The 26,508-nt window shown below is 46.0% G+C and overlaps 1 protein-coding gene across 2 annotated transcripts in view; it reads left to right on the top strand.

Moving 5' to 3' along the window:
* ZFAT (zinc finger and AT-hook domain containing) overlaps nt 1-26,508 on the top strand; it is a 352,480-nt gene that overhangs the window by 158,451 nt on the left and 167,521 nt on the right. For both annotated transcript variants that reach the window (XM_082258103.1, XM_082258102.1), the window contains exons 9-11: nt 4,424-4,573; nt 6,433-6,606; nt 8,027-8,115. In XM_082258103.1, coding sequence (XP_082114229.1) covers nt 4,424-4,573; nt 6,433-6,606; nt 8,027-8,115 — 413 coding nt within the window. The remainder of the gene's footprint in view (nt 1-4,423; nt 4,574-6,432; nt 6,607-8,026; nt 8,116-26,508) is intronic.

Genomic DNA, 26,508 nt, shown 5'->3' with positions numbered 1-26,508 from the left:
TTGGGTTACGGTGTAATGTTGGGTTGAGTTTGAATGTTGAGGGTGAGATTGAGGTTTAGTGTTGGTGGCTAGTTTGGTATTTAATGGTAGAATTTAGGATGAGATTTAGAGATAGGGTCAGGTTGAGGTTTAGTGTTGGGGGTTAGGTTGAGATTTAGTGTTAGTCTTTAGACTGAGGTTCAGTGTTGAGTTTTAGTGGTAAGGTTAAGGTTTAGTGTTCGGTTGAAGAGTGATAATGGGGTTTAGGCTGAGGTTTAGTTTTAGTTTGATGATGGGGTTGAGGTTTAGTGTTAGGAGCCAATGAGGAGTCCTTGGAGAGCCAAGGGACTCGCTCACATCGCTGGATCGAGATAGGGCTCAGGTAAGTATCGGGGGGGGGGGTTGTTGCGCACAGAAGGTTTCTTATCTTCATGAATAGCATGCAAGAAGGTAAAACCCTTAAGCCTCTAGAACCATTTTAAACTGGGCTGACCTACTTTTTTTTTTCTTTTTGCCAGTCACCAATCCTCCTCTAGGTGGAAGTATAACCCAAAATTTGAAGATTTCCCGTGTCCTTCAATTGATTCTCAAAAAAAAAAGAAAAAAAAATTTTGTATTGGGTACAAAAATCCTTTTCCAAAAATTTTTTTCACATTCTGCTATGACATTCTCAAAAAAAAAAATGTAAAAATCAAAATTTTTTAACATTTTAGGCAAATATGTTTTCTGTGTGAATGGAGAAGAACACTCGCGCCAATATTTATTAACGTATATAACACCACACCACATCATAGGCTGCGTACAAACAATTATCAGGGCTATTGGCAACAAGATCCCTCACCTTCCATTCCTGCTACTAGGTATGCGCTGTTGATGTAATAATATTCTTATTACAAACTATTCCCACAAATATGTTTTCTGCTACATATTTTTGGTAAAAAAATCGCAATAAGCGTATTTTGATTGGTTTGCGTTTACTAACTATGGGAAAGATTTGTCATCTTTATTTTTTTTTTATTTTTTTTACTAGTACTGGCGGCGATCTGCGATTTTTTGCGGGACTGCGGCATTGCGGCGGACAGATCGTACGCCTGACTGATATTTTTGACACTTTTGGGGGGACCAGTGACATTACTGCAGTAATCAGTGCTAAAAATATGCACTGTTACTGTAAAAATGACACTGGCAGGGAAGGGGGTTAACATTATGGGTGTTCAAGGGGTTAAATGTGACCCAGGGGAGTGATTCTAACTGTGTGTGGGGGGGGGGGGCTTCTAAAATGAAAATGACCATAGACATGTGATCCTATATAGAAGGATCACAGGGGCTCTGTTATCATTTCAGGGAGAAGATCGGTCAGTGGAGTTTCCAACAGCTGACCGTTCTTTTTCTCTCAGCGGGGAACGATTGCGGGTGTCAGGCGGCAGTTGGAGCCGCCTGACGCACGCATCGGCCTTCCCAGTGACGAGCGAGGGGGGGGGGGAGTGCGCCACCAGCGGCACACCCTCGCCCCCTAGCCTCCTGAGAGCGAGTGACGTATAACTGCGTCGCTTTGCCCAGGAGCAGCTGCCTGCCGCAGTTTATCTGCGGTGGGCAGTCGTTAAGTGGTTAATAAAGGCATTGTCAAAAACTTGCTCCTGTCTTTATTTTTGACACTTTTGTTTGGAGAATGAGTAAGGGTACAATGTACCCCATACTCATTCACATGGGGGGCAGGATTTGGAGGCCACCTTGTTAAAAGGGGCTTTCAGATTTCAATAAGCCACCTGCCCGCAGACCCCCACAACTACTGCCCAGGGTTGTGGGGAAGAGGCCCTTGTCCCCATCAAAATGGGGACAAGATGCTTTGTTGAGGGCATGTGGCCTGATATGGTTCAGAAAGGGGGGGGGGGGTAAACATCCCATCGAGTGCACAGAAAATTTGGGTGCTTGGTGAACACCCGAGCGGGCGATGTTCTGGCCGAACGTATCCTCAGCCCGAATCATTCGCCAATCCCTTCTTAAGAGCATTGTACTGATTACAAAACACATTTTTATTAGTTTGGATTAAGTTGTAGAATTGCTGTAAAAAAATATATAAATATCAGCATTCCCATCAGAACAATGCAATAACTGTTTTTTTGCCATCGAGTAATGAGTATTGCATATAATTATCAATCTGAAAATAATTTTGGCATAATACTCATTATAATTACCTCTCTGTTTATATTGTTTCTATTACTGTTTAGTATTGTTTGCAGTAATTAAATTAGTTGTATTGTTTTGTCTATTGTCATTTTCCTCTTATAGTAGTCATTTGCTATGTCCTTGATAATGCAATTTATTTAATTGCACCGCAGCGGCTTTCACTTCTTTGCAGAGGTTGTGACTAAAAGAAATCTTTATCCGATTAAAAGTTCTGTTTATATTTATTTTTATTAGAATGGATTTGAACTCTAAGCACATATAAAAATAATGTAGTTGAATCTTCATCAAAATATAATTAAATGTAATTTAATTTGATATTCGTCTCCTATATGCCCTGCACAGCAGCACTCAGACTGGGAGAATGACTGCGAGCACAAGGAGCCAATCAGGGTCCACTGTAGCTCACATGTGCTGATAGGAGGAGAGCAGAGGGATGACTCATCAGGGTTCTCCTGCTCCTTCATTGTCCAGTAGACAGGCTGGAGGTGTTTTCTTTACAAGTCTGTTTGGTGGTCATGGATCTGGCTGTGACGGGGGGGGGGGGGGGGTCTGGATCTCAGAATTGGTTATACAGAATTTAAAAAAATAATAATAAATCCTATTTCAGGTAAAGCAGTCCTTATATGCATAGGTGTGCGCAGCCTATTGCATTAGGGTGTGCACCCCAAAGCCCAAACACATATCCCTGTGTATATACTGATGGTGTCAGTAGGGTAAAGATCGGTGTCTTTAGTTCTATTGTTATTTTTTATTCTTTTTTACAGTTTTATTTTTTTTTTGTTAGCAGTTAAGGAGCTTTGGTGAAATTTTAGGGGTCTAAACAGGGAGAATCTGCACCACAAAAGGGTGATTAGGGTGTGCCCAGGCACACCTGGCACACCCTGTGCGCATGCCTATGCTTATATGCATTTTTCAGTAAATTTGGCATCATGACATGCTCTGTACGGTTTTCCTAAACCTAAAGTTTCTTGTTATATTTTGCCTTCCCAGGTTCTTCCTTTCCCTCACCATTAGTGGGCTAATAACCTTTTAAAATAAAACCTTTTATATTTTTATACCAATCCAAGTTATCTTTTCTAGTTTATTTAAAGTGTTACTAAACCCATGACCGCACATTCACTATATCTGGTCTTCCACAGTACACAGAACATGGAAATGCGATTATTTAAAAAAATATAAACTGCTACTGTAAATACCTTTTCTCATCAGCAGTATATAGCATTCTTGTGACTTCTATCAGTGTCTGGTTAAAGCTGTTTGGAGGAGTTTTCAGGACCTGTAGGACCCCTGACCCTCTGTCTGGACAGTGCTGATTGGTCATGTGCTGATCACATGCACTCTCCCAGAAAAAAAATAACTCTCTAGCAATACACACCAAACTGAGCATGTGCAGAGTGACTCCAAGGCTCTGTACTATCAGGAGATGGATTGGGGACAGTGGAAAAAGGAGAGGCTCAGAGAAGACAGGATCAAACAGCCTTTACACACAATGCAGAGGCTTAACCCCTAAGGTTTCACAGTGAGTAGAACAGGCATGCTTTACTGCATATACACACTGATTTTACTGTTGTGGGTTTAGTAACACTTTAATCTAAAAGGTGCTCAAAACGAATATCTCTTTAGTGATCAATACAAAGTTATATGTATGAAAAAATAAATCCTAATAAAGAAATGTACATCAAATAAATGGTGAAATAACAATCACATAGATTTATGCATAACAAAAGGGTAAATTTCAAAGAAAAATATATAAAAAAATAAAACCAAATGTAAAATCTTGGTAATGATGAGGATCCACGTGTAAGAATCCCAAACTACTTCACAGTTGAGTGTTCCGGTTCCCTTACCAAACAGTAACAATCTCCAAATGGTAAGAGATCAACAGCGCAGAAATCATCCAAATGGGGGGCCACTGCTCAGGGTACCACTGACTCCACTTCCTCCACGGTCAATTACTGGTTATCCCAAGGAAGCACCCCAAAGTAATAATAGGTAGGAGAAAGGACAAAGGACCATAGAGTAGTATGCTAAAACCACATTATTTATTTAAAGCAGATATACTCACAAAGGTTACGGAGTAACACAGGCAAAACACACCACACCAGGGATCAATAGCAGGTGTACAACATCATATGCCACTGGCCCCACCCTACTCGCGTTTCGTCCGGTGCAATGGACGTCTTCAGAGGATAAAGAAAGAGAATCAAAAACTTCAGACACGGTTCTCTCTAACTTCTGTTATCCTTTCTCTGTACAGATGTTTCTGCCAGTCTGATTTCTGAGGTCCTCGGCCGTAAGGTCCAGATCAAAGGGCTGATAGGGAAGAGGGCAGCCAAGTGCCCGTACTGTGACTCCTACTTCATGAAGAATGGCTCTGACCTGCAGAGGCACATATGGGCACACGAAGGTAACGGATCTCTTTCTTTTATGTGCAAAAAGAAATGAGGATTCATCTGACATGACAATGATTTGACTAAACAAATGAGATGCAGTTGATTGCAAAAAAAAATTGCAATAAAGCTCAAGACGCACACAACTTCTGTATGAGGAGGCAGATTGGGCTGTAGTACTTAAAGATGATCGTATGGATATATTTACATAGTTGTAACTGTGTATATACCATACCTAGTCCATCCCTGTGGAAACTGGAAATCACTGTATTAGGCACCACTGGTATGGTGATCTCCATTAGCTTCCAGGTCCTGTGCCGGGTGGTTGGCGTGCTACTTTTTTTTTTATATCGTTTTTGATTTATTTATTTTTCGATATTCATAGTTATGTTGGACCAAGTTGGATCAATGTAGCTATGTAAAAATATCCATATTTGGAATTTATCTTTAAATCCTGGATGAGGGTGATATTTAATGGGATTCCTGCTATGACATGAAGGAAGCAGTTCACCATACTTGGGATGACTAGAGGTTTGCATTAAAGTGGACCTGTCTTAAAAAGGCAGCATGAAGGACACATAGTATGTCAAAGTAGTGTCCTCTGCCCCCCCTCACATCACTATACCCCACAGCAGTATCCTCTGCCCTTCAAATCACCCCCCCCCCCCCCCCCACTGCAGTGTCATCTGCTCCCACATGCAATAGTGTCCTCTGCCCTTCACATCACCCCCCACAGCAGTGTCCGTGCCCCCCCACCCCTCCCCTACAGTACTGTCCCCCCCTTCACATCACCCCCCACAGCAGTGTCCGTGCCCCCCCCACCCCTCCCCTACTTTACTGTCCTCTCCCCCCCTTCACATCACCCCCCACAGTAGTGTCCTCTGCTCCCACATACAATAGTGTCCTCTGCCCCGCACAACACCCCCCACAGCAGTGTCCGTGGCCCCCACCCCTCCCCTACAGTACTGTCTCCTCCCCCCCTTCACATCACCCCCCCCCCCCCCCACAGTAGTGTCCTAGGCTCCCACATACAACAGTGTCCTCTGCCCGCCCCCCCCATCCTATATAGCAGTATCCTCTGCCCCCTTCACATCACCCCCCCCCCCCCCACTGTAGTGTCCTCTTCCCCCCCCTCCCCACAGCAGTGTCCTTTGCCCCCCTTCACAACCCCCCCCCCACCCCCACAACAGTGTGCTCTGCACCCCCTTACCCTCACCCAAAGCAGTGTCCTGTGCCTCCAAAGGTTCCTCTGCCCCCCGAAAGCAATATTCGCCCAGTGTCTTAGCTATCATTCACCTGCTGATAACTCAAAAGGGTAACTGAGACAGCTCCTGCTCCCACCCTCCATCCAGTACTGTGCTGTCTCCCGCTCTTAGCTCTGCTGTGAAGATAAGAGCATGAGGGAGAAGCAGGGGCATGTTCCCAAACTACCCATTAACTCTCTGGGGTTGACCGGTAGATCATGATTGGCAGCTTGCCGATCCCCAGTTTAAACAGATTCCTGCATCTTCACAAACAAGGTGCATAGAGGAATCCCTGCTCTGGGACTTTGTATTCTGACAGCAAGAAGCTGTCAGAAATCACTGATCCCCAGCTGCAGCTGCTGAGTGACCAACGTTTTCCAGCTTGTCCCTTCAACAGAAGTTGATTAAACATTAGATGTCTGTTGAGCGGGGATTGCCGTAGACTGAAATATGGCCAGTCCCTGCTGAAGAATTTCAGTCCGTGTATGGCCAGCTTTAGATTAGTGGTTTCACCATACTGGCTCTGCATCAGATAGATCAGAATAGATTTACATCTAGTTAGGCGGGTAAAACACCTCCCTTTATTGTTTGCATTGAGGCATTAAAAGTACCTTCCTGTATTTTGTCCTCAGGTCTGAAGCCATTTAAATGCAGCGTTTGTGATTATGCCACCCGCAGTAAGAGTAACCTGAAAGCTCACATGAATCGGCACAGCACAGAGAAGACTCACCTGTGTGATATGTGTGGGAAGAAGTTCAAATCCAAAGGGACCCTAAAGAGCCACAAACTCCTCCATACATCTGATGGTAAGTAACAACCCCCCTTCCTTGAAATAGCCAATCTAAACCAATCTAATTTGGAGGTCAACACCTGGCAGAAAGGTATACAGATGGTGGAGGTGTTCTGTAGTTTAAGGCCCCTTTCACACAGTTCATCAATTCAGTCATGTCAAAATGTATCAGTTTTTCATCCGTTTTCGTCCATTTTTCATCCGTTTTTTGTCCATTTTTCATCCGTTTTTCGTCCATTTTTTGTTAATTTTTCATCCGCTTTCATCCATTTTTCATCCGCTTTCATCCATTTTTCATCCATTTTTCATCCGTCTTTCATCCATTTTTCGTTAATTTTTCATCCGCTTTCATCCATTTTTCATCCGTCTTTCATCCATTTTTCATCCGTCTTTCATCCATTTATCATCCGTCTTTCATCCATTTTTCATCTGTTTTTTTTTACATCCGCTATTAATGCAAAAATGGATGAAAAACTGACCGTTTGTCCATTTACATCCGTTCTTCGTCCGATCAGTTTTTTTGACGGAGGAAAAATCAGGCATTCATCCGTTCCAAAAAATGAAAATTGACGGAAGCGGATGAAAACGGATGTTAACGGATGATCATCCATTGTCATCCGTTTTTACGGATGGATGAAAAACGGACAAACGGACCGTATGTGTGAAAGGGGCCTATCTGGTCAAGGCTGTGAGGACTTTTTACGATTTGCGGCAGAGGCTTTGTGTTGTCACTTTGTACATGAAATCACAGAATTTGCCGACAGACATATAACAAGACCCTTTTAGTGGTAAATGTAAAAAATCAAAAGGGAGCAAATAGAAGTAGGTGTTCATAGTTGCTGTTTAAATAAACTTTAATACAAAAAAGAAACAAGAGGAGCACAAAACATTGTAGTTTAGTAGGTAAGTCTTTATTAAAATAAATGATTAAAAAATGCATTCACAAACAGTCAGAGCTCATCCCAACATTCCTCACCTTTCTATGGCCAGCAATTAGGGAAATGCTGATGGTCATTCATGCGGAGAACAACCATGGGATGTGCTAACAGGGTCCCTAGTGTGGCACATAGCACTCACGTTTGGCAGTGCCCACTTGTCAGAAGGGCTGAAGGAAACGTTTTAGGGAGCCTAGCCGATACAAACCCAAGTTGTAATTAAAAACAAGATTTTTTAATAAATGTCAGATTTCATTTGTGGTTTTTTTTTCATATCTGTTTGCGTTCTGCTTTCAATTTGTAAAAATATATTGTAGACATACTGTGGCGATGCGAGAAGAGTAGTAAATCTGCCATTGTACACCATGTTCTCGATGTGTGGTCTAGTTAAGTGTTTTTATTGATGTGTGCAAAGAGAATTCCTGTACCCTTTGTATCTGTTGCCATAGTGGCTTGTGTTATACTTTCTAACAAAACCCATTACAATGTCTTTTATTTCAGGGAAACAGTTTAAATGTACTATATGTGAGTTTACAGCAGTCCAGAAACCTCAACTTCTCCGCCACATGGAGCAACATACCTCTTTTAAGGTGAGGAATGTCTGCATTCATAGTACTTACATTTTTTTCAAATGTTATTGATTGAGTGCACACAAGGTAATTAAAAGACCCAAATGGAAGACCAGTGAAATCTACCCCTGTCACACACTTCTCACTCCTCAGTATCTATATCACTTGTGAGATCTTCCCTCCAGTACACAAACCTCACTCCCCGTATCCATTACACAGTGAGATCTTACCTCCAGTATACAGACCTCTCCCTGCAGTATCCGTTTCACCAGTGAGATCTTCCCTCCAGTATACAGTCCTCTCTTCCCAGTATCCATTTCACCAGTGAGTTCTACCCTCCAGTATATAGACCTCTCCGCCCAGTATTTATATCACCAGTGAGATCTTCCCTCCAGTATACAGACCTCTCCCTCCAGTATCCATTTCACCAGTGAGATCTTCCCTCCAGTATACAGTCCTCTCTCCCCAGTATCTATATCACCAGTTAGATCTTCCCTCCAGTATACAGACCTCTCCCTCCAGTATCCATTTCACCAGTGAGATCTTCCCTCCAGTATACAGTCCTCCCTCCCCAGTATCCATATGACCAGTGAGATCTTGCCTCCAGTACCCACACCTCACTCCCCAGAATCCATTTCACCAGTGAGATCTTCCCTCCATTATATAGACCTCTCCCCCCAGTATTTATATCACCAGTGAGATCTTCCCTCCAGTATACAGTCCTCCCTCCCCAGTATCTATATCACCAGTGAGATCTTCCCTCCAGTATACAGTCCTCCCTCCCCAGTATCTATATCACCAGTGAGATCTTCCCTCCAGTATACAGTCCTCCCTCCCCAGTATCTATATCACCAGTGAGATCTTCCCTCCAGTATACAGTCCTCCCTCCCCAGTATCTATATCACCAGTGAGATCTTCCCTCCAGTATACAGTCCTCCCTCCCCAGTATCTATATCACCAGTGAGATCTTCCCTCCAGTATACAGTCCTCCCTCCCCAGTATCTATATCACCAGTGAGATCTTCCTTCCAGTATACAGTCCTTCCTCCCCAGTATCTATATCACCAGTGAGATCTTCCCTCCAGTACACACACCTCTCTCTCCAGAATCCAAATCACCAGTGATACCTTCTCTCCAGTATACACACCTCTCTCTCCATAATCCATATCAGCAATGAGAATTGCCCCAGTACACACACCTCACTCTCCAGTATCCATATCACCAGTGAGATCTGCCCCAGTATACACCCATTCTTCAGTATTCATATCACCAGTGAGATCTTCCCTTCAGTACATATATCCTACCCGACAGTATTAGGCCTCATGCACACTGGGAGTTTTTGACGCTACTCTTTGGCACATCTGATGTGTTTTTTTTTTTTTTTTTCTGCCTCTAAATTATTATTCTGCCCAATAAAATGAGGTTACACGCATTTACAAGAGTTAAAGTGTTTTTTTCATGCCAAAACACTACTGCCAGGAGAAAAGGCATCTAGCAAAGGTAGCAAAAACACCCAATGTGCAAGAGGTCTTATTATCACAAGTGAGATCTGCCCTCCCATACACGCACCACACTAACCAGTATCTATATCACCAGTGAGATCTACCCTCCAGTACACACACCGCACTAACCAGTATCTATATCACCAGTGAGATCTGCCCTCCAGTACACACACCGCACTAACCAGTATCTATATCACCAGTGAGATCTGCCCTCCAGTACACACACCGCACTAACCAGTATCTATATCACCAGTGAGATCTGCCCTCCAGTGCACACACCGCACTAACCAGTATCTATATCACCAGTGAGATCTGCCCTCCAGTGCACACACCGCACTAACCAGTATCTATATCACCAGTGAGATCTGCCCTCCAGTGCACACACCGCACTAACCAGTATCTATACCACCAGTGAGATCTGCCCTCCAGTGCACACACCGCACTAACCAGTATCTATATCACCAGTGAGATCTACCCTCCAGTACACACACCGCAGTAACCAGTATCTATATCACCAGTGAGATCTACCCTCCAGTACACACACCGCACTAACCAGTATCTATATCACCAGTGAGATCTGCCCTCCAGTGCACACACCGCACTAACCAGTATCTATATCACCAGTGAGATCTACCCTCCAGTACACACACCACACTAACCAGTATCTATATCACCAGTGAGATCTGCCCTCCAGTGCACACACCACACTAACCAGTATCTATATCACCAGTGAGATCTGCCCTCCAGTGCACACACCACACTAACCAGTATCTATATCACCAGTGAGATCTGCCCTCCAGTACACACACCGCACTAACCAGTATCTATACCACCAGTGAGATCTGCCCTCCAGCACACACTTCACTCAACAATAGCTATGTCAAGAATGACATCTTCCCTCAACATACAAATCACTCTCCCCAAAATCCATATCCCAGTAAGGCCCCCTTAACATGTCCACTAATCCCCTGCTGAACAAAGCAGAGCGGGGCGTATGACAGGTCCATGTCTGCTCATTTTCTGCAGTGGATACAGACAGAACCCCTCTGCTCTATGGGCAACCAGGAGTAAACAAACTCTGCTGTCCATTTACACCCAGCTGCCTCCGATCCTGTCTGAACAAACGAAAGAGGATGCAGTCGTCCTCCCCCTTTTTTTTTAGTGGGTCTGATTTGACCCCGGAGGTAGGCGGGGGTAAACAGGCACAAAAACCTAAAAACTTACAAGCGGAACCGATCGGATTACCCATGTAAAAAGGACCCTTAGATCTGGTACTAATAACACCAGTGAGATCTGCCCCCAGTACTCATACATCACACTCAGTCAGCAGTATTCATATCACCAGTGAGATGTCCCCCAATACCTCATAAATCACACTCTCCAGTATCCATATCACCAGTGAGATCTGCCCCCAGTACTCATACATCACACTCTCCAGTATCCATATCACCAGTGAGATCTGCCCCCCAATACCTCATACATCACACTCTCCAGTATCCATATCACCAGTGAGATCTGCCCCCCAATACCTCATACATCGCACTCTCCAGTATTCATATCACCAGTGAGATCTGCCCCCAGTACTCATTCATCACACTCCCCAGTATCCATATCACCAATGAGATCTGCCCCCAGTACTCATTCATCACACTCCCCAGTATTCATATCACCAATGAGATCTGCCCCAGTACTCATTCATCACACTCCCCAGTATCCATATCACCAATGAGATCTGCCCCCAGTACTCATTCATCACACTCCCCAGTATTCATATCACCAATGAGATCTGCCCCCAGTACTCATTCATCACACTCCCCAGTATTCATATCACCAGTGAGATCTGCCCCAGTACTCATACATCACACTCCCCAGTATCCATATCACCAATGAGATCTGCCCCCAGTACTCATTCATCACACTCCCCAGTATTCATATCACCAATGAGATCTGCCCCCAGTACTCATTCATCACACTCCCCAGTATTCATATCACCAATGAGATCTGCCCCCAGTACTCATTCATCACACTCCCCAGTATCCATATTGCCTGTGTTAGTTGCACCCAGTACTCACACCTCACTTTCCAGTTTCCCTATCACCAGTGTTAGTCGCACCCAGTACTCACACGTCACTCCCCAGTATGCCTATAACCATTAAGATTGATCTATCCCATATCTGAAGTCTTGGTCCAGAGATTTTGATGGAATTATCGGATTTGTTTCTTAAGGCTAAGTTCACACTTGTGCGGGTTGTGCAGCCCGCTTTTGCAAGGACACGGCAGCCCATTCATTTGAATAGGCTGCTGCGCCGCTTTTCTCACAGGAAAAAAGGTGCGATCACCTTTTTCAAAACGCAGCGGCGGGGAAATTGCATGGTACTTTTGACCATGCAATTTCCCTGCGGTTCCCGCCAACCTTGCTGCGGGTTGAGATGCGTGGGGGGTGCCATTAAGTATGCATGACAGTCCCACGCATCACTTAAGAGCAGTGCGATTTGGCTGCGGGTAGTTGCAAGTACCTGCAACCACCTCGCACAGTGCTGGCAGGTTTGAACCTAGCCTATCTGTTTTGTTGAGCTTAAAAATGCCAGACGGATAGAGAAAATATTTTGGTATTCTTGATGTTTTTAGAAATATTCAGAATAATTGGTTTAATTTATAAACATTGGACACTTATGATAATGGAACGAGCATGGACTGAAACGCTTTACTTTATCTGGCAGAAAGTATTTACCTACATACTTGAGATCATTAATTGTCATCAGGATCATCAGTCTTCTTGAATAATCCATTCATCTAATGCAAATCATCTCTCCGCTCATTATCATAATGGCTGTAAGGATCTTGCATTATTTATTCCTTTTTGTATTTGCTGGAAAGTAGCCCAAACTCTCCCAAGTTTTCTTGCCAGCCTTGAAGCAACGTGTGCCCATGTTGCTCTTTCGTGTCTTTTGTTTTCGTGAACTATTCATTTTTACTTGGTCAGTATCTTTTTTTCTTTTTTTTTTTTCAGTATCTGTCCTAAAAAAAAAATATTGTTATCCCTATAACAGATTTTGAAAAGTTTACCAGTCACAATGGGGCTCTAAAAATTCAGTATATATGTATATTGTAGCTAAAGCTGGCCGTTCAGCTGGGAAACAAATAGAAAGAAAAGATGGGGCTTTGCGGGCCAGTGGGAGTAGAAGGATCAGACGCAAAACCAGTTTATAAAACCAAATAACATTTTATTGATATATAGGATAAAAAGCATGGATCACCATGCATATAGGGTGCAATTGGACTAACATACAATTCATAAAATCAAGCAGGATGAGTCATTTACAGCATAGAAATATGTCCCATAAGGGAAACAAAACCAAAAAGCCTGTGTAGGATAGAGAGTAGGTCTCACGATGGAATCGGTCAATGTAGGTCCCCAGCAAGCCGACGCGTTTTACGCTCAAGGCTTCCTCAGGGCCTGAGAGACCAAGACAGACCGGTATTTCCTGATTAGAAATGACTCAGAGTAGATGACAGGATTGTGACGACACAGATATTGACTGGGAATTATTGCTTCCATATTCAAGACCTAAACTTCATGTTGGCATACATATGCATTCTATTCGTGCTGGATTACAAATTTTGGACCCTTGCATTCACCACTAGTGATAATCTCCTGGCAGTTTCGACTACCTGCACCCTCTCCCTGATGTATTCAGATTTATGGGTACTCAACATTTAGGTGTAAAAAATCTATCGTGGCATGGGGATAGCCTCAAGCGAACAAAAACAGGCACATTCTATATAATCATAGGAGGCATCATAAACCAGACCCAGAGGTCCCGGGAATTAGCAGTGAAAACCTATTTTTAGTTCAGGAGTGGCTCCAGACAGGAAAGGATATGTATATACGTGTCAATATTTTTGATAGGAGGGACCATAAGTCCCGAGCTCCATAGGCCCTTAGTGACTGTCGTGTGTCAGCAACCTGCCTAGATTATTGCATTATTTATTCCTTTTTGTATTTGCTGGAAAGTAGCCCAAACTCTCCCAAGTTTTCTTGCCAGCCTTGAAGCAACGTGTGCCCATGTTGCTCTTTCGTGTCTTTTGTTTTCGTGAACTATTCATTTTTACTTGGTCGGTATCTTTTTTTTCTTTTTTTTTTTTCAGTATCTGTCCTAAAAAAAAAATATTGTTATCCCTATAACAGATTTTGAAAAGTTTACCAGTCACAATGGGGCTCTAAAAATTCAGTATATATGTATATTGTAGCTAAAGCTGGCCGTTCAGCTGGGGCCAACCAAACTTAATCAGAGTGTGGCATGTGATAGTTTTGTGACCAAAAACTTTGTTGGAAAATTTTTCTTAATCAGCGACTGCAGCCTATTAGCTGCAGCCCCTGATCTTTTATTCTGACAGCAGCGTGTGCTGCTTTTTTTTTATTTTAAACAATCTACTGAGCTAGCCAGAACTAGTTTAGAGGGAGTTTATTCCACTTTTTCACAGCTCATACTCTGAAGAAGCCTTTCTGTATGTGGAGGTTAAATCTCCAGACGCAAATGTTCTCTGTGATGACCTGAAAGTCAATAACTCAACACCAAGGTCGCTGTATTGACCTTTTATGTCTATATACATGTTGATCATATCCTCCTAATCTCCTCTTCTCAAGAGAGAATAAATCCAGTTCCTCTAATCTTTCCTCATAGCTGAGCTCCTCCATGCCTCTTACCAGTTTGGTTGCCCTTCTCTGCCCTTTCTCCAGTTCCCCCATATCATTTTTGTGAACTGGAGCCCAAAACTGAACTGCATATTCCAGATGAGGTATTACTAATGATTTGTACAGGGGGAAATGATGTCACTCTGCCTGGATCCCATGTCTCTGTTAATACAAGAAAGGACTTTGCTTGCTTTGGAAACCGCAGCTTGGCATTGCATGCTATTATTAAGCTTATGATCTACCAGAACACCCAGATCCTTCTCCGCTATGGATTCCCCCAGTTGTACTCCCCCTAGTATGTATGATGCATGCATATTCTTAGCCCCCAATTGCAAAACTTTGCATTTATCAACATTAAACTTCATTTGCTACATTCAAATATATATATAAACTTAGACACCCACTGTCAAGTCCAAATATCTTTGCGCTTTAGGAGGAGTCAGTCACTTGACTGCTATAATGTGGAAACACTGCTGCTACTTAAACAAATACTGGATAATATTTGGAAATACAAAAATGGAAAAAGGAGTAGCGCATAAAATCCCTGTTAGATGACTTAAAGTGTAAAAAGCATGCTTGTCAAAGATACTGCTTGATAAACACTCAAAAACATATAAAGAAAAGCAATGTCCTTCAAGTCCATAAAATCCAGGAGTGCGTGAAGTATATAAATGGATCACCATCCACCACCAGGTGTCACACCGATAGATAGCAGAAATGGCAACTCACCAGAAAACGATGCTCAAGTGTTCTCACACCAGAGCAAACTGAGCAGGGATACCATACAGATGTAGGGAGTACACGCATGGAAGACCAGAGTCTCTTCACCACTGCCGCATAGAAGTACCCTTCACACACTTTCCTCAATGTAATGGTATTATGGAGAGAAAGAAGGGCTCCAAATAGTGAAGTACCATCAAAACACTTGCTTTATTAAAATATATAAATTTTGCACTCACATGTAAAAGCATATGGATAGGCATTGAATTCCATATCGGTCAAAGAGGAAGCCTAACTCGTCCAGTGTACTGGGCTAACTCCACGCCAGCCCAGTCCCTTCCGGGTAGCTCCTCTCCCGTGTCACGTGATGTCGGATGTGTCGTCTGGTCACGCCCCGACCGGTTTCGTCATGTGACGCCTCCAGTTGAAGTCGGACATGACGAAACCGGTCGGGGCGTGACCAGACGACACATCCGACATCACGTGACACGGGAGAGGAGCTACCCGGAAGGGACTGGGCTGGCGTGGAGTTAGCCCAGTACACTGGACGAGTTAGGCTTCCTCTTTGACCGATATGGAATTCAATGCCTATCCATATGCTTTTACATGTGAGTGCAAAATTTATATATTTTAATAAAGCAAGTGTTTTGATGGTACTTCACTATTTGGAGCCCTTCTTTCTCTCCATAATACCATTACATTGAGGAAAGTGTGTGAAGGGTACTTCTATGCGGCAGTGGTGAAGAGACTCTGGTCTTCCATGCGTGTACTCCCTACATCTGTATGGTATCCCTGCTCAGTTTGCTCTGGTGTGAGAACACTTGAGCATCGTTTTCTGGTGAGTTGCCATTTCTGCTATCTATCGGTGTGACACCTGGTGGTGGATGGTGATCCATTTATATACTTCACGCACTCCTGGATTTTATGGACTTGAAGGACATTGCTTTTCTTTATATGTTTTTGAGTGTTTATCAAGCAGTATCTTTGACAAGCATGCTTTTTACACTTTAAGTCATCTAACAGGGATTTTATGCGCTACTCATTTGCTACATTGTTGCCCAATGAAACAGTGCATTGAGTTTGGCTTGTAAGTTGAAGACATCCTGTAAGGAAGTTAATCCACTTCACAGCTTGGTGTCATCTGCAAAGAATGAAATGGTACTGATGATCCCAGACCCTATATCATTTATAAAAGTAAGGGTTCCGACACTGAACCTTGGGGTACACCACTGATAATCCTAGACCAAGTGTCCCCAAACTTTCTAAACAAAGGGCCAGTTTACTGTCCTTCAGACTGGGGGGGAAATTGTCTTGGCTACAGTGGGAGTAAATAGTTACCCTTTGGCATTAGGGGGAGGAATAGTGCACCATCGTTGGTACAACGGGGGGAATAGTGCCTCATCATTGGTGTCAGTGGGAGTAATAGTGTTCTAATGTTGGTGTCAATGGGAGGAATAGTGTCCCATCCTTGGTGTCAGTGGGAGGAATAGTGCCCCATCGTTGGTGTCAGTGGAAGACTAGTGCCTCATTTAGGTGTTAGTGGGAGAGATAGTGTCCCATCATTGGTGTCAGTGGGTGGGATAGTGTCCTATCATAGGTGTCAGTGGGTGCGATAGTGTCCCATAATTAGTGTTAGTGGGAGGGATAGTGTCTCATCATTGGTGTCAGTGGGAGGAATAGTGCCCCATCAATGGTGTCAATGGGAGGAATAGTGCCTCATCATTGATGTCAGTGGGAGGAATAGTGCCCTATCATTGGTGTCAGTGGGAGGAATAGTGCCCCATAATTGGTGTCAATGGGAGGAATAGAACCCCATCATTGGTGTCAATGGGAGGAATAGTGTCCCATCATTGGTGTCAATGGGAGGAATAGTACCCCATCATTTGTGTAAATGGAAGGAATAGTGCCCCATCATCGGTGGCAGTGGAAGGCATAGTGCCCTGTTTTTGATGTCAGTAACAGGAATTATACCCCATTGTTGGTGTCAGTGGGAGGAATAGTGTCTTACATCAGTGGGAGGAGAAGTTCCCCAAGGGCCTGATAAAGCCATGCAAAGGGCCACAGTTTGGAGAACACTTCCCTAGACCATTCAGAGTATGAATCATTAACCACTACTCTCCGAATAGGGGATTATAGCCAGTTTTCTATCCCCTATCTATAACTGGCCTTGACAGCAAGAAGCACATGGAAGGGCAACACGTGCAAAACAAATTTTCTCTATCGCTCATTGACAGACGTAGTCTTCTTGATTCTCAAGAGCTGGGTTATGTTGTCTCCGCAGGAGTAGGACTAGGCAGAAAGACAAAACGTTCTGGCTCCACCTTAGGGGCAGTCCCTGAGGGTATATCCTCCCTCTCTCTGCTACAGGGAATCAGTTTTTTTCTGTCTAGTCAGGAGTAAGGACCTAAGTTCCTTGCTGGGATCTTTTGGTCCTGGCAAGACTTTTTTTCTTTAAGAAAAATACATTTTTTAGGTAGTTTTCTCCAGTGTTTTTTTCCTGTGAGATCTTCAAGCAAAAAATGCCGGACTGGGCGACACTTGTGGTCACCCCAGCCGGCCTACGAGCGCGCGCAGACCATGGCATTGCGCTTGGTCGGCCGCGACATATTCAAGTAAGTATGCGGGGCCGGGCGACGGGCTGGATGTTGAGATCCAGTGGTCACCCCGGTTTCTGCCTACGAGCGCGTGCAGACCAGAGCTCCGCGCTGGGTCGGCCGCGACGGAGTCCCAGTGAAGGGACTGACTTTGCGAGTTAAAAGTCTCGCTTGGACGCCAGGTACCAGAGAGTCGAGGCGTCCGGAGTGGTCCACAAACCCCCACCCCGGTGGAGAGGGTATTGTGAAGAAAGGGTGCCTGTCGGTTCGGTATGGTGAGTAAACGTTCCCTTTTTTCCTCGTTATGAGGCAGTATGTATTATGGGCCCCTCCATATATGGTCAGTATATATCTGATACTTACAAGTCCCCCTTGTAATACAGCATGTGTTTATGGGAAGTGGACTTGGTTTAAGAGCTAACACTCTACCCAGCAGACTGTAACATTACAGCAGACATAGGAGGTATAATCCTACCTTATGTGTAGTGTATCTTCTGTAGATCCATATATCGCCTCTTAGCAGAGATGCAGGTGGATGTGCTGGGAAAACGATTTCGGCGGTCCGCCGCCATTTTGCCGTAGACCGAATGCATGTATGTCCTCAGGTCACGCCGGCCGCCATGTTTTTGGAGTCTTATGTCTCTTCTATGGGGGCGGCCATGTTTTGTGAGCCCAGCTACCTCGTGGAGAGCTGGGAACGCCGGAAGGCGTACACAGGGGGCGGAGCCACGCCTTCTACCCGGGAAAAAGCAAACAGCTCCTTCCAGTCTGTGTAAGACAGACGCTGACTGCAGTTGGTTGGAAACTGCACTGCATCGGTTGGTGAGCCTTGGGGGTCCCTCTCTCTCTCTGTGGGATCGAGAAGCAGGTACTCTGAGGGGCGCTATTGCGCTAGGGGGAGACACACAAAAAAAAAAAAAAAAAAAAAAAGTTTTTTTGTTTTGCTGGTAAGGTGTCCTGTATTAACATGGACCCTGCCACTCATGTATCTCCTCCGGATCCCCTCGAGGGGTCTGCGGGATCCTCCAGCACCCCATTGACAATTGAATCATTGTCAGCTATTATGGAAACTTTTGTGTCCCGGGTGGAAGTGGCTTGTCAGGGACAGGGCGCAAGAAAGCGACCCCCGCCTAACCCCTTATTATCTGAAACCTCGAATTCAGACTCTGAGCCTATTTCTGCAGTTGCAGGTACTTCATCTGGGATTGGTGTCTCGGGTCCTGTCTCTTCAGACAGTGAGGAGGATGTTTCGGCATCCGCCATAGCCCGAGAGGAAGCGTTGGTAAACGCACTCATTGTATCTGTTCAAGAGACCTTAAGGTTACAGGGTATTCCATCGGAAATAGCTGAAACTGAAATCCCTTTTGGGACTAAAAAACGCATCAAAGTGGCGAAGGTTTTTCCATTGCCCAAATGTTTTGGCAATCCAATCGAAGAAGAATGGCGTCTGCCAAAACGCACTTTTACTATTTCTAAACGCATTGACAGGCGTTATCCGTTTGAGGAAACCCTTATTAAGAAATGGACAGAACCACCTGTGGTGGATTCACCAATTGCTAGATTGAATAAAGCCACGGTTATTCCTTTAGAAGACGCTCCGTCTTTTAAAGATCCAGTGGATCGCAAGATAGAAGCTATGTCTCGCACCATGTTTTCCTTGATTGGATCAGCTTTCAGACCTATAATAGCTATTGGTCTGGTTTCGCAGGCTGTAACTGAATGGACCAAGTGGTTACGCCGGGACTTAGAAGAGGTCCCTCAGGCGGTATCAGATTTGTTGGAACAAATGATACAGGGGTTACAGTTTGTGTGTGATGCGGCGTTAGACGCCACTCCATTATTAGCGCGAGCATCAGTCTCAGCAGTGGTTCTCAGGCGTACACTGTGGCTAAAAGGTTGGTTAGCCGACCAAGGTTCCAAAAAAGCATTGGCTAATATCCCCTTTTCAGGAGAGCGTCTATTTGGAGCCAACTTAGATGAGATCATTAAAGATCTCACGGGTGTAAAGAGCACCTTTTTACCGCAAAATTTTAAAGGTAGAGGAACTCGTCAAAGACGAGGGCCTTCTTTTTCTGCTCACAAGAGGTTTTTTCGTCCCGCGGGTGAAAAAACTAAGTCCTCCAAAGCTCCTGCAGGAGGCGTCAGGGGTCGTTGGTCGGGCAAGCAAAAGCCCGCCCCCTCCAGACCTGAAGATAAACCATCCAAAGCCTGAAGGTGCGCCCCCACCCATAACTGGGGTGGGGGGACGTCTTCGCCGGTTCCCGGATCCATGGCTTTCCAGAATCCCGGACAAATGGGTTTGTGAAGTCATAAGGTCAGGGTACAAGATCGAGTTTCGATCTCTCCCACCGGCGCAATTCTTCCCTTCCAATATCCGACTATCCTCAGATCGTTTAGAAGATCTGCGGAGAGCAGTCACAGATTTACTACAACAAGGAGTGGTAGTCCACGTTCCTTGGACAGAACGGTTTCAAGGGTTTTATTCAAACCTGTTTACAATACCCAGGAAAGAGGGCAAAGTGCGTCCAATTCTGGACTTAAGAGCACTCAATTCTTTCGTCAACATAAGAAGATTCAGAATGGAGTCCATTCGCACGGTAGCAGCCTTCCTGCATCCAGGGGATGTCCTAGCGTCCATAGACATCAAGGACGCCTATCTTCACATTCCCATTTTCGCAGGACATCAGCGGTTTCTACGCTTTTCCGTAGAGGAGAACCACTATCAGTTTGTGGCGTTACCTTTCGGTCTCGCCACGGCTCCGCTGGTCTTCACAAAGGTGTTGGCCCCAATGTTGGCACTTCTGCGCCAAAGAGGTATATCGATCCTTGGTTACCTAGACGATCTTCTGCTTCATGCAGAGTCTCCTCAGACCTTGCTACAAAACATAGAAATTACTATGATTTCTTTACAGGAATTCGGGTGGCTGGTGAACCAGCAAAAGTCATTTCTGGTTCCACCCAGAGGCTCGAATATCTGGGTCTAATTCTAGACACAGTCAGGACAAGAGTTTTTCTTCCGGTAGGGAAACTCCGAAAGATTCAATCAGCAGTCCAGTTGTTACTGTCCAACAGCTGGTCTTCCCTTCGGACTTGCATGAGGGTTCTGGGGTTGATGGTGGCTTTGTTCGAAGCAGTCCCATTTGCCCAGTCCCATACCCGAATTCTTCAGCAAGAGATTCTTCTCAGATGGAATCGGAATCCGGAATCCCTGGACAATCAGATCCGATTGAGCAAACAGACCAGAGAGTCTCTGGTCTGGTGGCTTCGGTCTCCGATGCTCAGCCAGGGAAAGTCATTTCTGCCAATATATTGGACGATAGTGACCACGGATGCCAGTCTATCCGGATGGGGAGGAATTCTCGGTCAGTTATCTGTCCAGGGACTTTGGTCCCCGGAAGAATCCAGGTTACCGATAAATGTATTGGAACTGAGAGCGATCAGACTTTGTCTGATTCACTGGACCGAGCAGCTCCAGGGCAGCCCGGTTCGGATCCAGTCGGACAATGCCACGGCCGTGGCTTATGTCAATCACCAGGGGGGCACCAAGAGTGTCCGAGCGGCCAAAGAAGTGGCTTGCATTCTTCGCTGGGCGGAACGATTTGTTCCAGCAATCTCTGCGGTGTTCATTCCGGGGGTGGAGAATTGGCAGGCAGATTATCTCAGCCGTCAGACCCTGGATCAGGGGGAATGGTCCCTCCATCCAGACGTTTTCCACCAGTTGTGCCTACGGTGGGGCACCCCGGATGTGGATCTGTTGGCATCACGATTCAACAGGAAAGTTCAGAGATTCGTGGCTCGCTCCCGCGATCCTCTAGCAGAAACCGCAGACGCACTGATCGCCCCGTGGGGGCAATACCAGCTAATATATGCCTTCCCTCCTCTCGCGTTACTGCCAAGACTTCTTCGCAGGATAGAGGAGGAAGGAATCCCAGTAATCCTGGTAGCGCCGGACTGGCCTCGTCGAGCTTGGTACGCCGACATGGTCAGACTGGTGGCGGACGTCCCGTGGAGACTTCCTCTCAGGGAGGATCTACTGTCTCAGGGACCGATCTTCCATCCTGCTTTACGATCGCTGGCTTTAACGGCCTGGCTATTGAGACCCAGGTGCTGAAGGACAAAGGTTTGTCAGCTTCAGTTATTCCTACTCTAGTTGAAGCAAGGAAAGCGACTTCCAGAAAGATTTATCATCGCACATGGAAGTCCTACATTGCATGGTGTGAACCTTTGGGGTTCCGTCCTCGGTCTTATTCGATTAGTCGAATATTGGCTTTTCTGCAACAAGGGGTTGAGCAGAAACTGGCCTTGAGTACTATCAAGGGTCAGGTCTCAGCATTAGCCATCTTCTTTCAGAAGCCTTTGGCTACTCATTCCTTGGTGCGGAACTTCATCCAGGGGGTGCGACATCTGGCTCCGCCAGTGCACGCGCCGTTACCCCCCTGGGATCTTAATTTAGTGTTGTCGGTTCTTCAGAAACCTCCCTTTGAAGATATTAGGGAGATTCCTCTACCCACGTTGTCCCAGAAGGTGGCCTTCTTGGTGGCTATTACTTCTGCACGCAGGGTGTCAGAACTGGCCGCTTTATCTTGTCATTCACCATATCTGGTGGTTCATAGAGATAAGGTGGTTCTTCGTCCGAATCCATCCTTCCTACCAAAAGTGGTTTCAGAATTTCATCTGAATGAAGAAATTGTATTACCTTCCCTGTGTCCTAAGCCCAGTCATCCTCGGGAGTTTGCTTTACACTCCTTGGATGTGGTCCGGGCGATCAGGGTATACTTGAAAACGACAGACTCGTTTCGCAAGACGGATTCACTTTTTGTGATCCCAGGTGGACCCAAAAAGGGGTTGCCTGCATCTGCCGCGACCATTTCCAGATGGATCAGACAGACGGTAGTACAGGCTTATTCTATTAAGGGTCGGGAGCCCCCGTTCCCTGTTAAGGCGCACTCCACTCGGGCACTTAGTGCGTCATGGGCCTTTCGCCATCAGGCGTCAGTGGTCCAGGTGTGCAAGGCGGCTACCTGGTCGTCGGTGCATACCTTTACTAAACATTATAAAGTTGATGTAATGGCATCGTCTGATGCCTCGTTTGGCCGCAAGGTTTTGCAGGCCGCAATTTGAGGAGACCAGTGGTCTACCTCGAGGGTTTTTTCCGTTGGAAAATTTTTCTTTAGTCTCATTCTTTGTTTATAATGAGCCTTTAAAACTTCTAGTTTGGCACCGGTTGGGCCTTCTAGATTGGATTTGATTTTGTCAATCCCACCCCTCATTTGTGGCACTGCTTCTGGATGTCCCAGCTCTTGAGAATCAAGAAGACTACGTCTGTCAATGAGCGATAGAGAAAAATGGATTTTTGTAAGATCTTACCGTAAAATCCTTTTCTCTTAAGCTCATTGACAGACATAGTACCCGCCCCTCTATCATTGAGTTGGGTTGGGTTAAATTCTCTGTACTGCTTTAAAACAGAACTGATTCCCTGTAGCAGAGAGAGGGAGGATATACCCTCAGGGACTGCCCCTAAGGTGGAGCCAGAACGTTTTGTCTTTCTGCCTAGTCCTACTCCTGCGGAGACAACATAACCCAGCTCTTGAGAATCAAGAAGACTACGTCTGTCAATGAGCTTAAGAGAAAAGGATTTTACGGTAAGATCTTACAAAAATCCATTTTTATAGAAAATTCCCAGCTCAACTCACCAACCAGTCTGCTACCAACCAAATTATTCTAACAGTTTGCGTTAAAAACAGGGGTTTAGTTTGCACATATTTGCAAATATATATGCTTAAGCTGCAGAGCCGCTTCAAGGCACCCCAATATTTCTGCAGTCCTAACTGATTTTTCCAGCCTTTAGACTTTACCATACACATTAGCCGTGTGTGGGGGACTATGTCAAGTATACTATGTCCACAGCCTAGTCAGGAGTAAGGACCTAGTTCCTTGCTGGGATTTCTGGTCCTGGCAATTTTTTTCTTTTTAGATAGATTTCTTTTCTCCTGATTTTTTCCTGTAAGATCTACAATCAACTGAAGGACTGGGCAACAGGCTGGATAATCTAGATCCAGTGGTCACCCCAGTCTGGCCAGCGAGCATGCACAGACCTCAGCTGCGTGCCCGCGATAGGTCGGCCACGTTATAGCACCACCGGACGGGGGCTGGCCTGTGAGTTAAAAGCCTCGCAAGGTCGATCAGGTCTCGGCCTGAGTCTCAGTATTCCTCCTTGCTGACAGCCCCCCCAATTTGATGGCGAGGGGCTCTGTCTGGAGCAGTGCCCGCCTGATTCCTGGTATGGTGAGTAGCTGTCCCCCCTCTCCCATGGAGGATTTTGGGGATGGACGTGGGCCCCTCCATGGGACGGTCGGACCCCGGGTTCCCCCCACCTGATTCCCCTTTCTGGGGCTGCGGGGCCCTCCAGGTCCCATCCATCCATCGATGCAGTGACGGTGATCCTGGAGTCCTTTGTGTCCCGGAGATGGCTTTTGGGCGACAGGCTGGCATAAAGCGCCCCCTGCCTTCCCCTGCCTCATCTGTCTCATCAGATCCTGAATCTGATTCGGCCGGCGCGAAAGTGGGTCACCCTGCTTTGTCTGCGACCACGCGCCCTGAATCCTCAGATCGTGAGGAGGATTCCTCCACTTATGCAACAGTGCACGAAAAGGTGCTGGTGGATGCACTGATTGTATCTGTCCCCTCCTATTTTGACAGAATTGTCACTAAAGAGTGGGGAAGACCAAATAATCCCCTTGGCATCCCTAAGGGAGTTGCTATGAAGTGGACTGTTCCACTGGTGGTGGACCCTCTGGTTTCCAGATTAAACAAGACAACTATGATTCCAGTTAAAGAGTCTTCAGCCTTTAAGGACGCGGCTGACAGGAAAGCGGAGGCTGTGGCCCGCAATATGTACACCCTGGTTGGTTCGGCACTGAGGCCGATATTCACCATGGCCCTGGTGTCGCAGACTCTGATCGAATGGGCTAAGCTTTTGCGCCCTGATCTGGAGGGGGAGTAGCTCCCCCCTGCCTTTGCTGAGCTGGCTGACCAGCTGGTCCATTAGCTTCAATTTATCCGTGATGCCTCTTTGGAATGCGGCTCCCCTAGTGGCTCAGCTCTCTGTTTCGGCAGTGGTCCTTCGGCGTGTCTTTTGGCTCAAATGCTGGTCTGCGGACCAGACTTCTAAAAAAGCCTGACTGATCTTCCCTTTCAAGGAGATCGCCTGTTTGATGCTACCCTGGATGACATCATTAAAGGTCTCACAGAGGGGAAGAGTACCTTTCTTCCGCAGGCTACTAAGGGCAAGGAACCTCGTTGTAGACGTGGGCCCTCCTTCTCGGCTCATAAGAAGTTTTTTTGTCCCGTAGGGTCGACTGACAAGGGATCAAAGCCCTTCAGGGCCTCCTCTGGAGGATCCAAGCGAACCTGGTCTGCAAAGTCAAGAGCGGGCTTCTCCAGACACGCGGACAAGGCCCCTTCAGCAGGAAGGTGCACCCTCACAGGCATATGGGGTGGGGGGGACGTCTTTGCTGGTTCCCGGACCTGTAGAGTTCCCTGGTACAAGGCAAGTGGGTCCACGAGGTCATACAGTACGGCTACAAGATCGAGTTTCGTTCTTACCCTCCAGTAAGGTTCTTCCTACCAACGTGTGACTGTCTCCATTTGCTTACAGGCTCTTTTTGGGGTGGTGCAAGACCTTTTACTTCAAAGTGTGATTATCCCAGTTCCAACTTCGGAACTTTTTCAGGGGTTTTTACGCAAACCTGTTTACAGTCCCCAGGAAGGAAGGCAAGGTGCGTCCAATTCTGGAGCTCAAGACGCTAAACTGCTTTGTGCAGGTGCATAAGTTCAAAATGGAGTCCATTCGCACGGTGTCGGCTTCCCTGCATCAGGGGATTTTCTTGCCTCCATCGACCTCAAGGACACTTACCTTCACATTCCAATATGTGTCGGTCACCAGCGCTTCCTCCGTTGTGCCGTGGGAGTGGATCAATATCAGTTTGTGGCGTTACAACTTTGTCTTGCCTCTTCTCCTCGGGTTTTCACGAAAGTGTTGGCCCCGGTGCTAGCATTGTTACGCTAATGGGGGATCGCGGTATGGGGCTACTTGGACGAACTCCTTCTGTGAGCCAGGTCTCCTACTGCTCTGGTGGAAAACTTGGAAATCACTATACTGACTTTGAGGGAGTTTGGCTGGATTCTGAATTTTCAGAAGTCTGCTCTGGTTGTGTCCATAAAGCTGGACCATCTGGGTCTGACTCTGGACTCCGCCTTAGCCTGAGTGCTCCTTTGGACGAACTTCAGAAACTGCAGGCTGCGATTCGTCTCCTGCTGTCATCCCTCCGGACTTGCATGCGGGTGCTGGGTCTGATGGTGTCTACCTTCAAGGCGTTTCCGTTTTTACAGTTCCATATGAGGTCCCTGCAAGGGAGATTTTGGCCAAATGGGACAAGAATCTGTAGTCTCTTGACAATCAGATCCGGCTGAGCCCAGGAACAAAAGAGTCCCTGATATGGTGGCTTCATTCTTCGGTGCTTCGGCTGGGCAAATCCTTCCTCCCCTTGTATTGGACAGTGGTCACCGAGGATGCCAGGCTGTCCGCCCAGGGAGGTGTCCTCGGGAAGGACTCTGCTCAGGGGATCTGGAGGCTGGAAGAGTCCAGACTACTGATCAATGTCTTGGAACTCCGAGCGATCAGACTGTGCCTGGAACATTGGACGGATTTTAGGGATGTCCAGTGTGCATTTAGGCAGACAATGCCATGGCCGTGGCTTATGTCAATCACCAGGGGGGGCACAAGAAGTGTCCTGGCGGCTCTGGAGGTAGCCGGCATTCTAAGGTGGGCAGAATGGTTTGTTCCAGCCCTCTCTGCCGTACACATTTCAGGGGTGGAAAACTGGCAGGCGGATTACCTCAGT

This window comes from Pelophylax lessonae, assembly GCF_965119305.1.
Source record: "Pelophylax lessonae genome assembly, chromosome: 5".
In the NCBI taxonomy this organism is placed as follows: domain Eukaryota; kingdom Metazoa; phylum Chordata; class Amphibia; order Anura; family Ranidae; genus Pelophylax; species Pelophylax lessonae.
The sequence above is the reverse complement of the archived record's forward strand: the minus strand, read 5'-3'. Positions and strand labels throughout refer to the sequence as shown.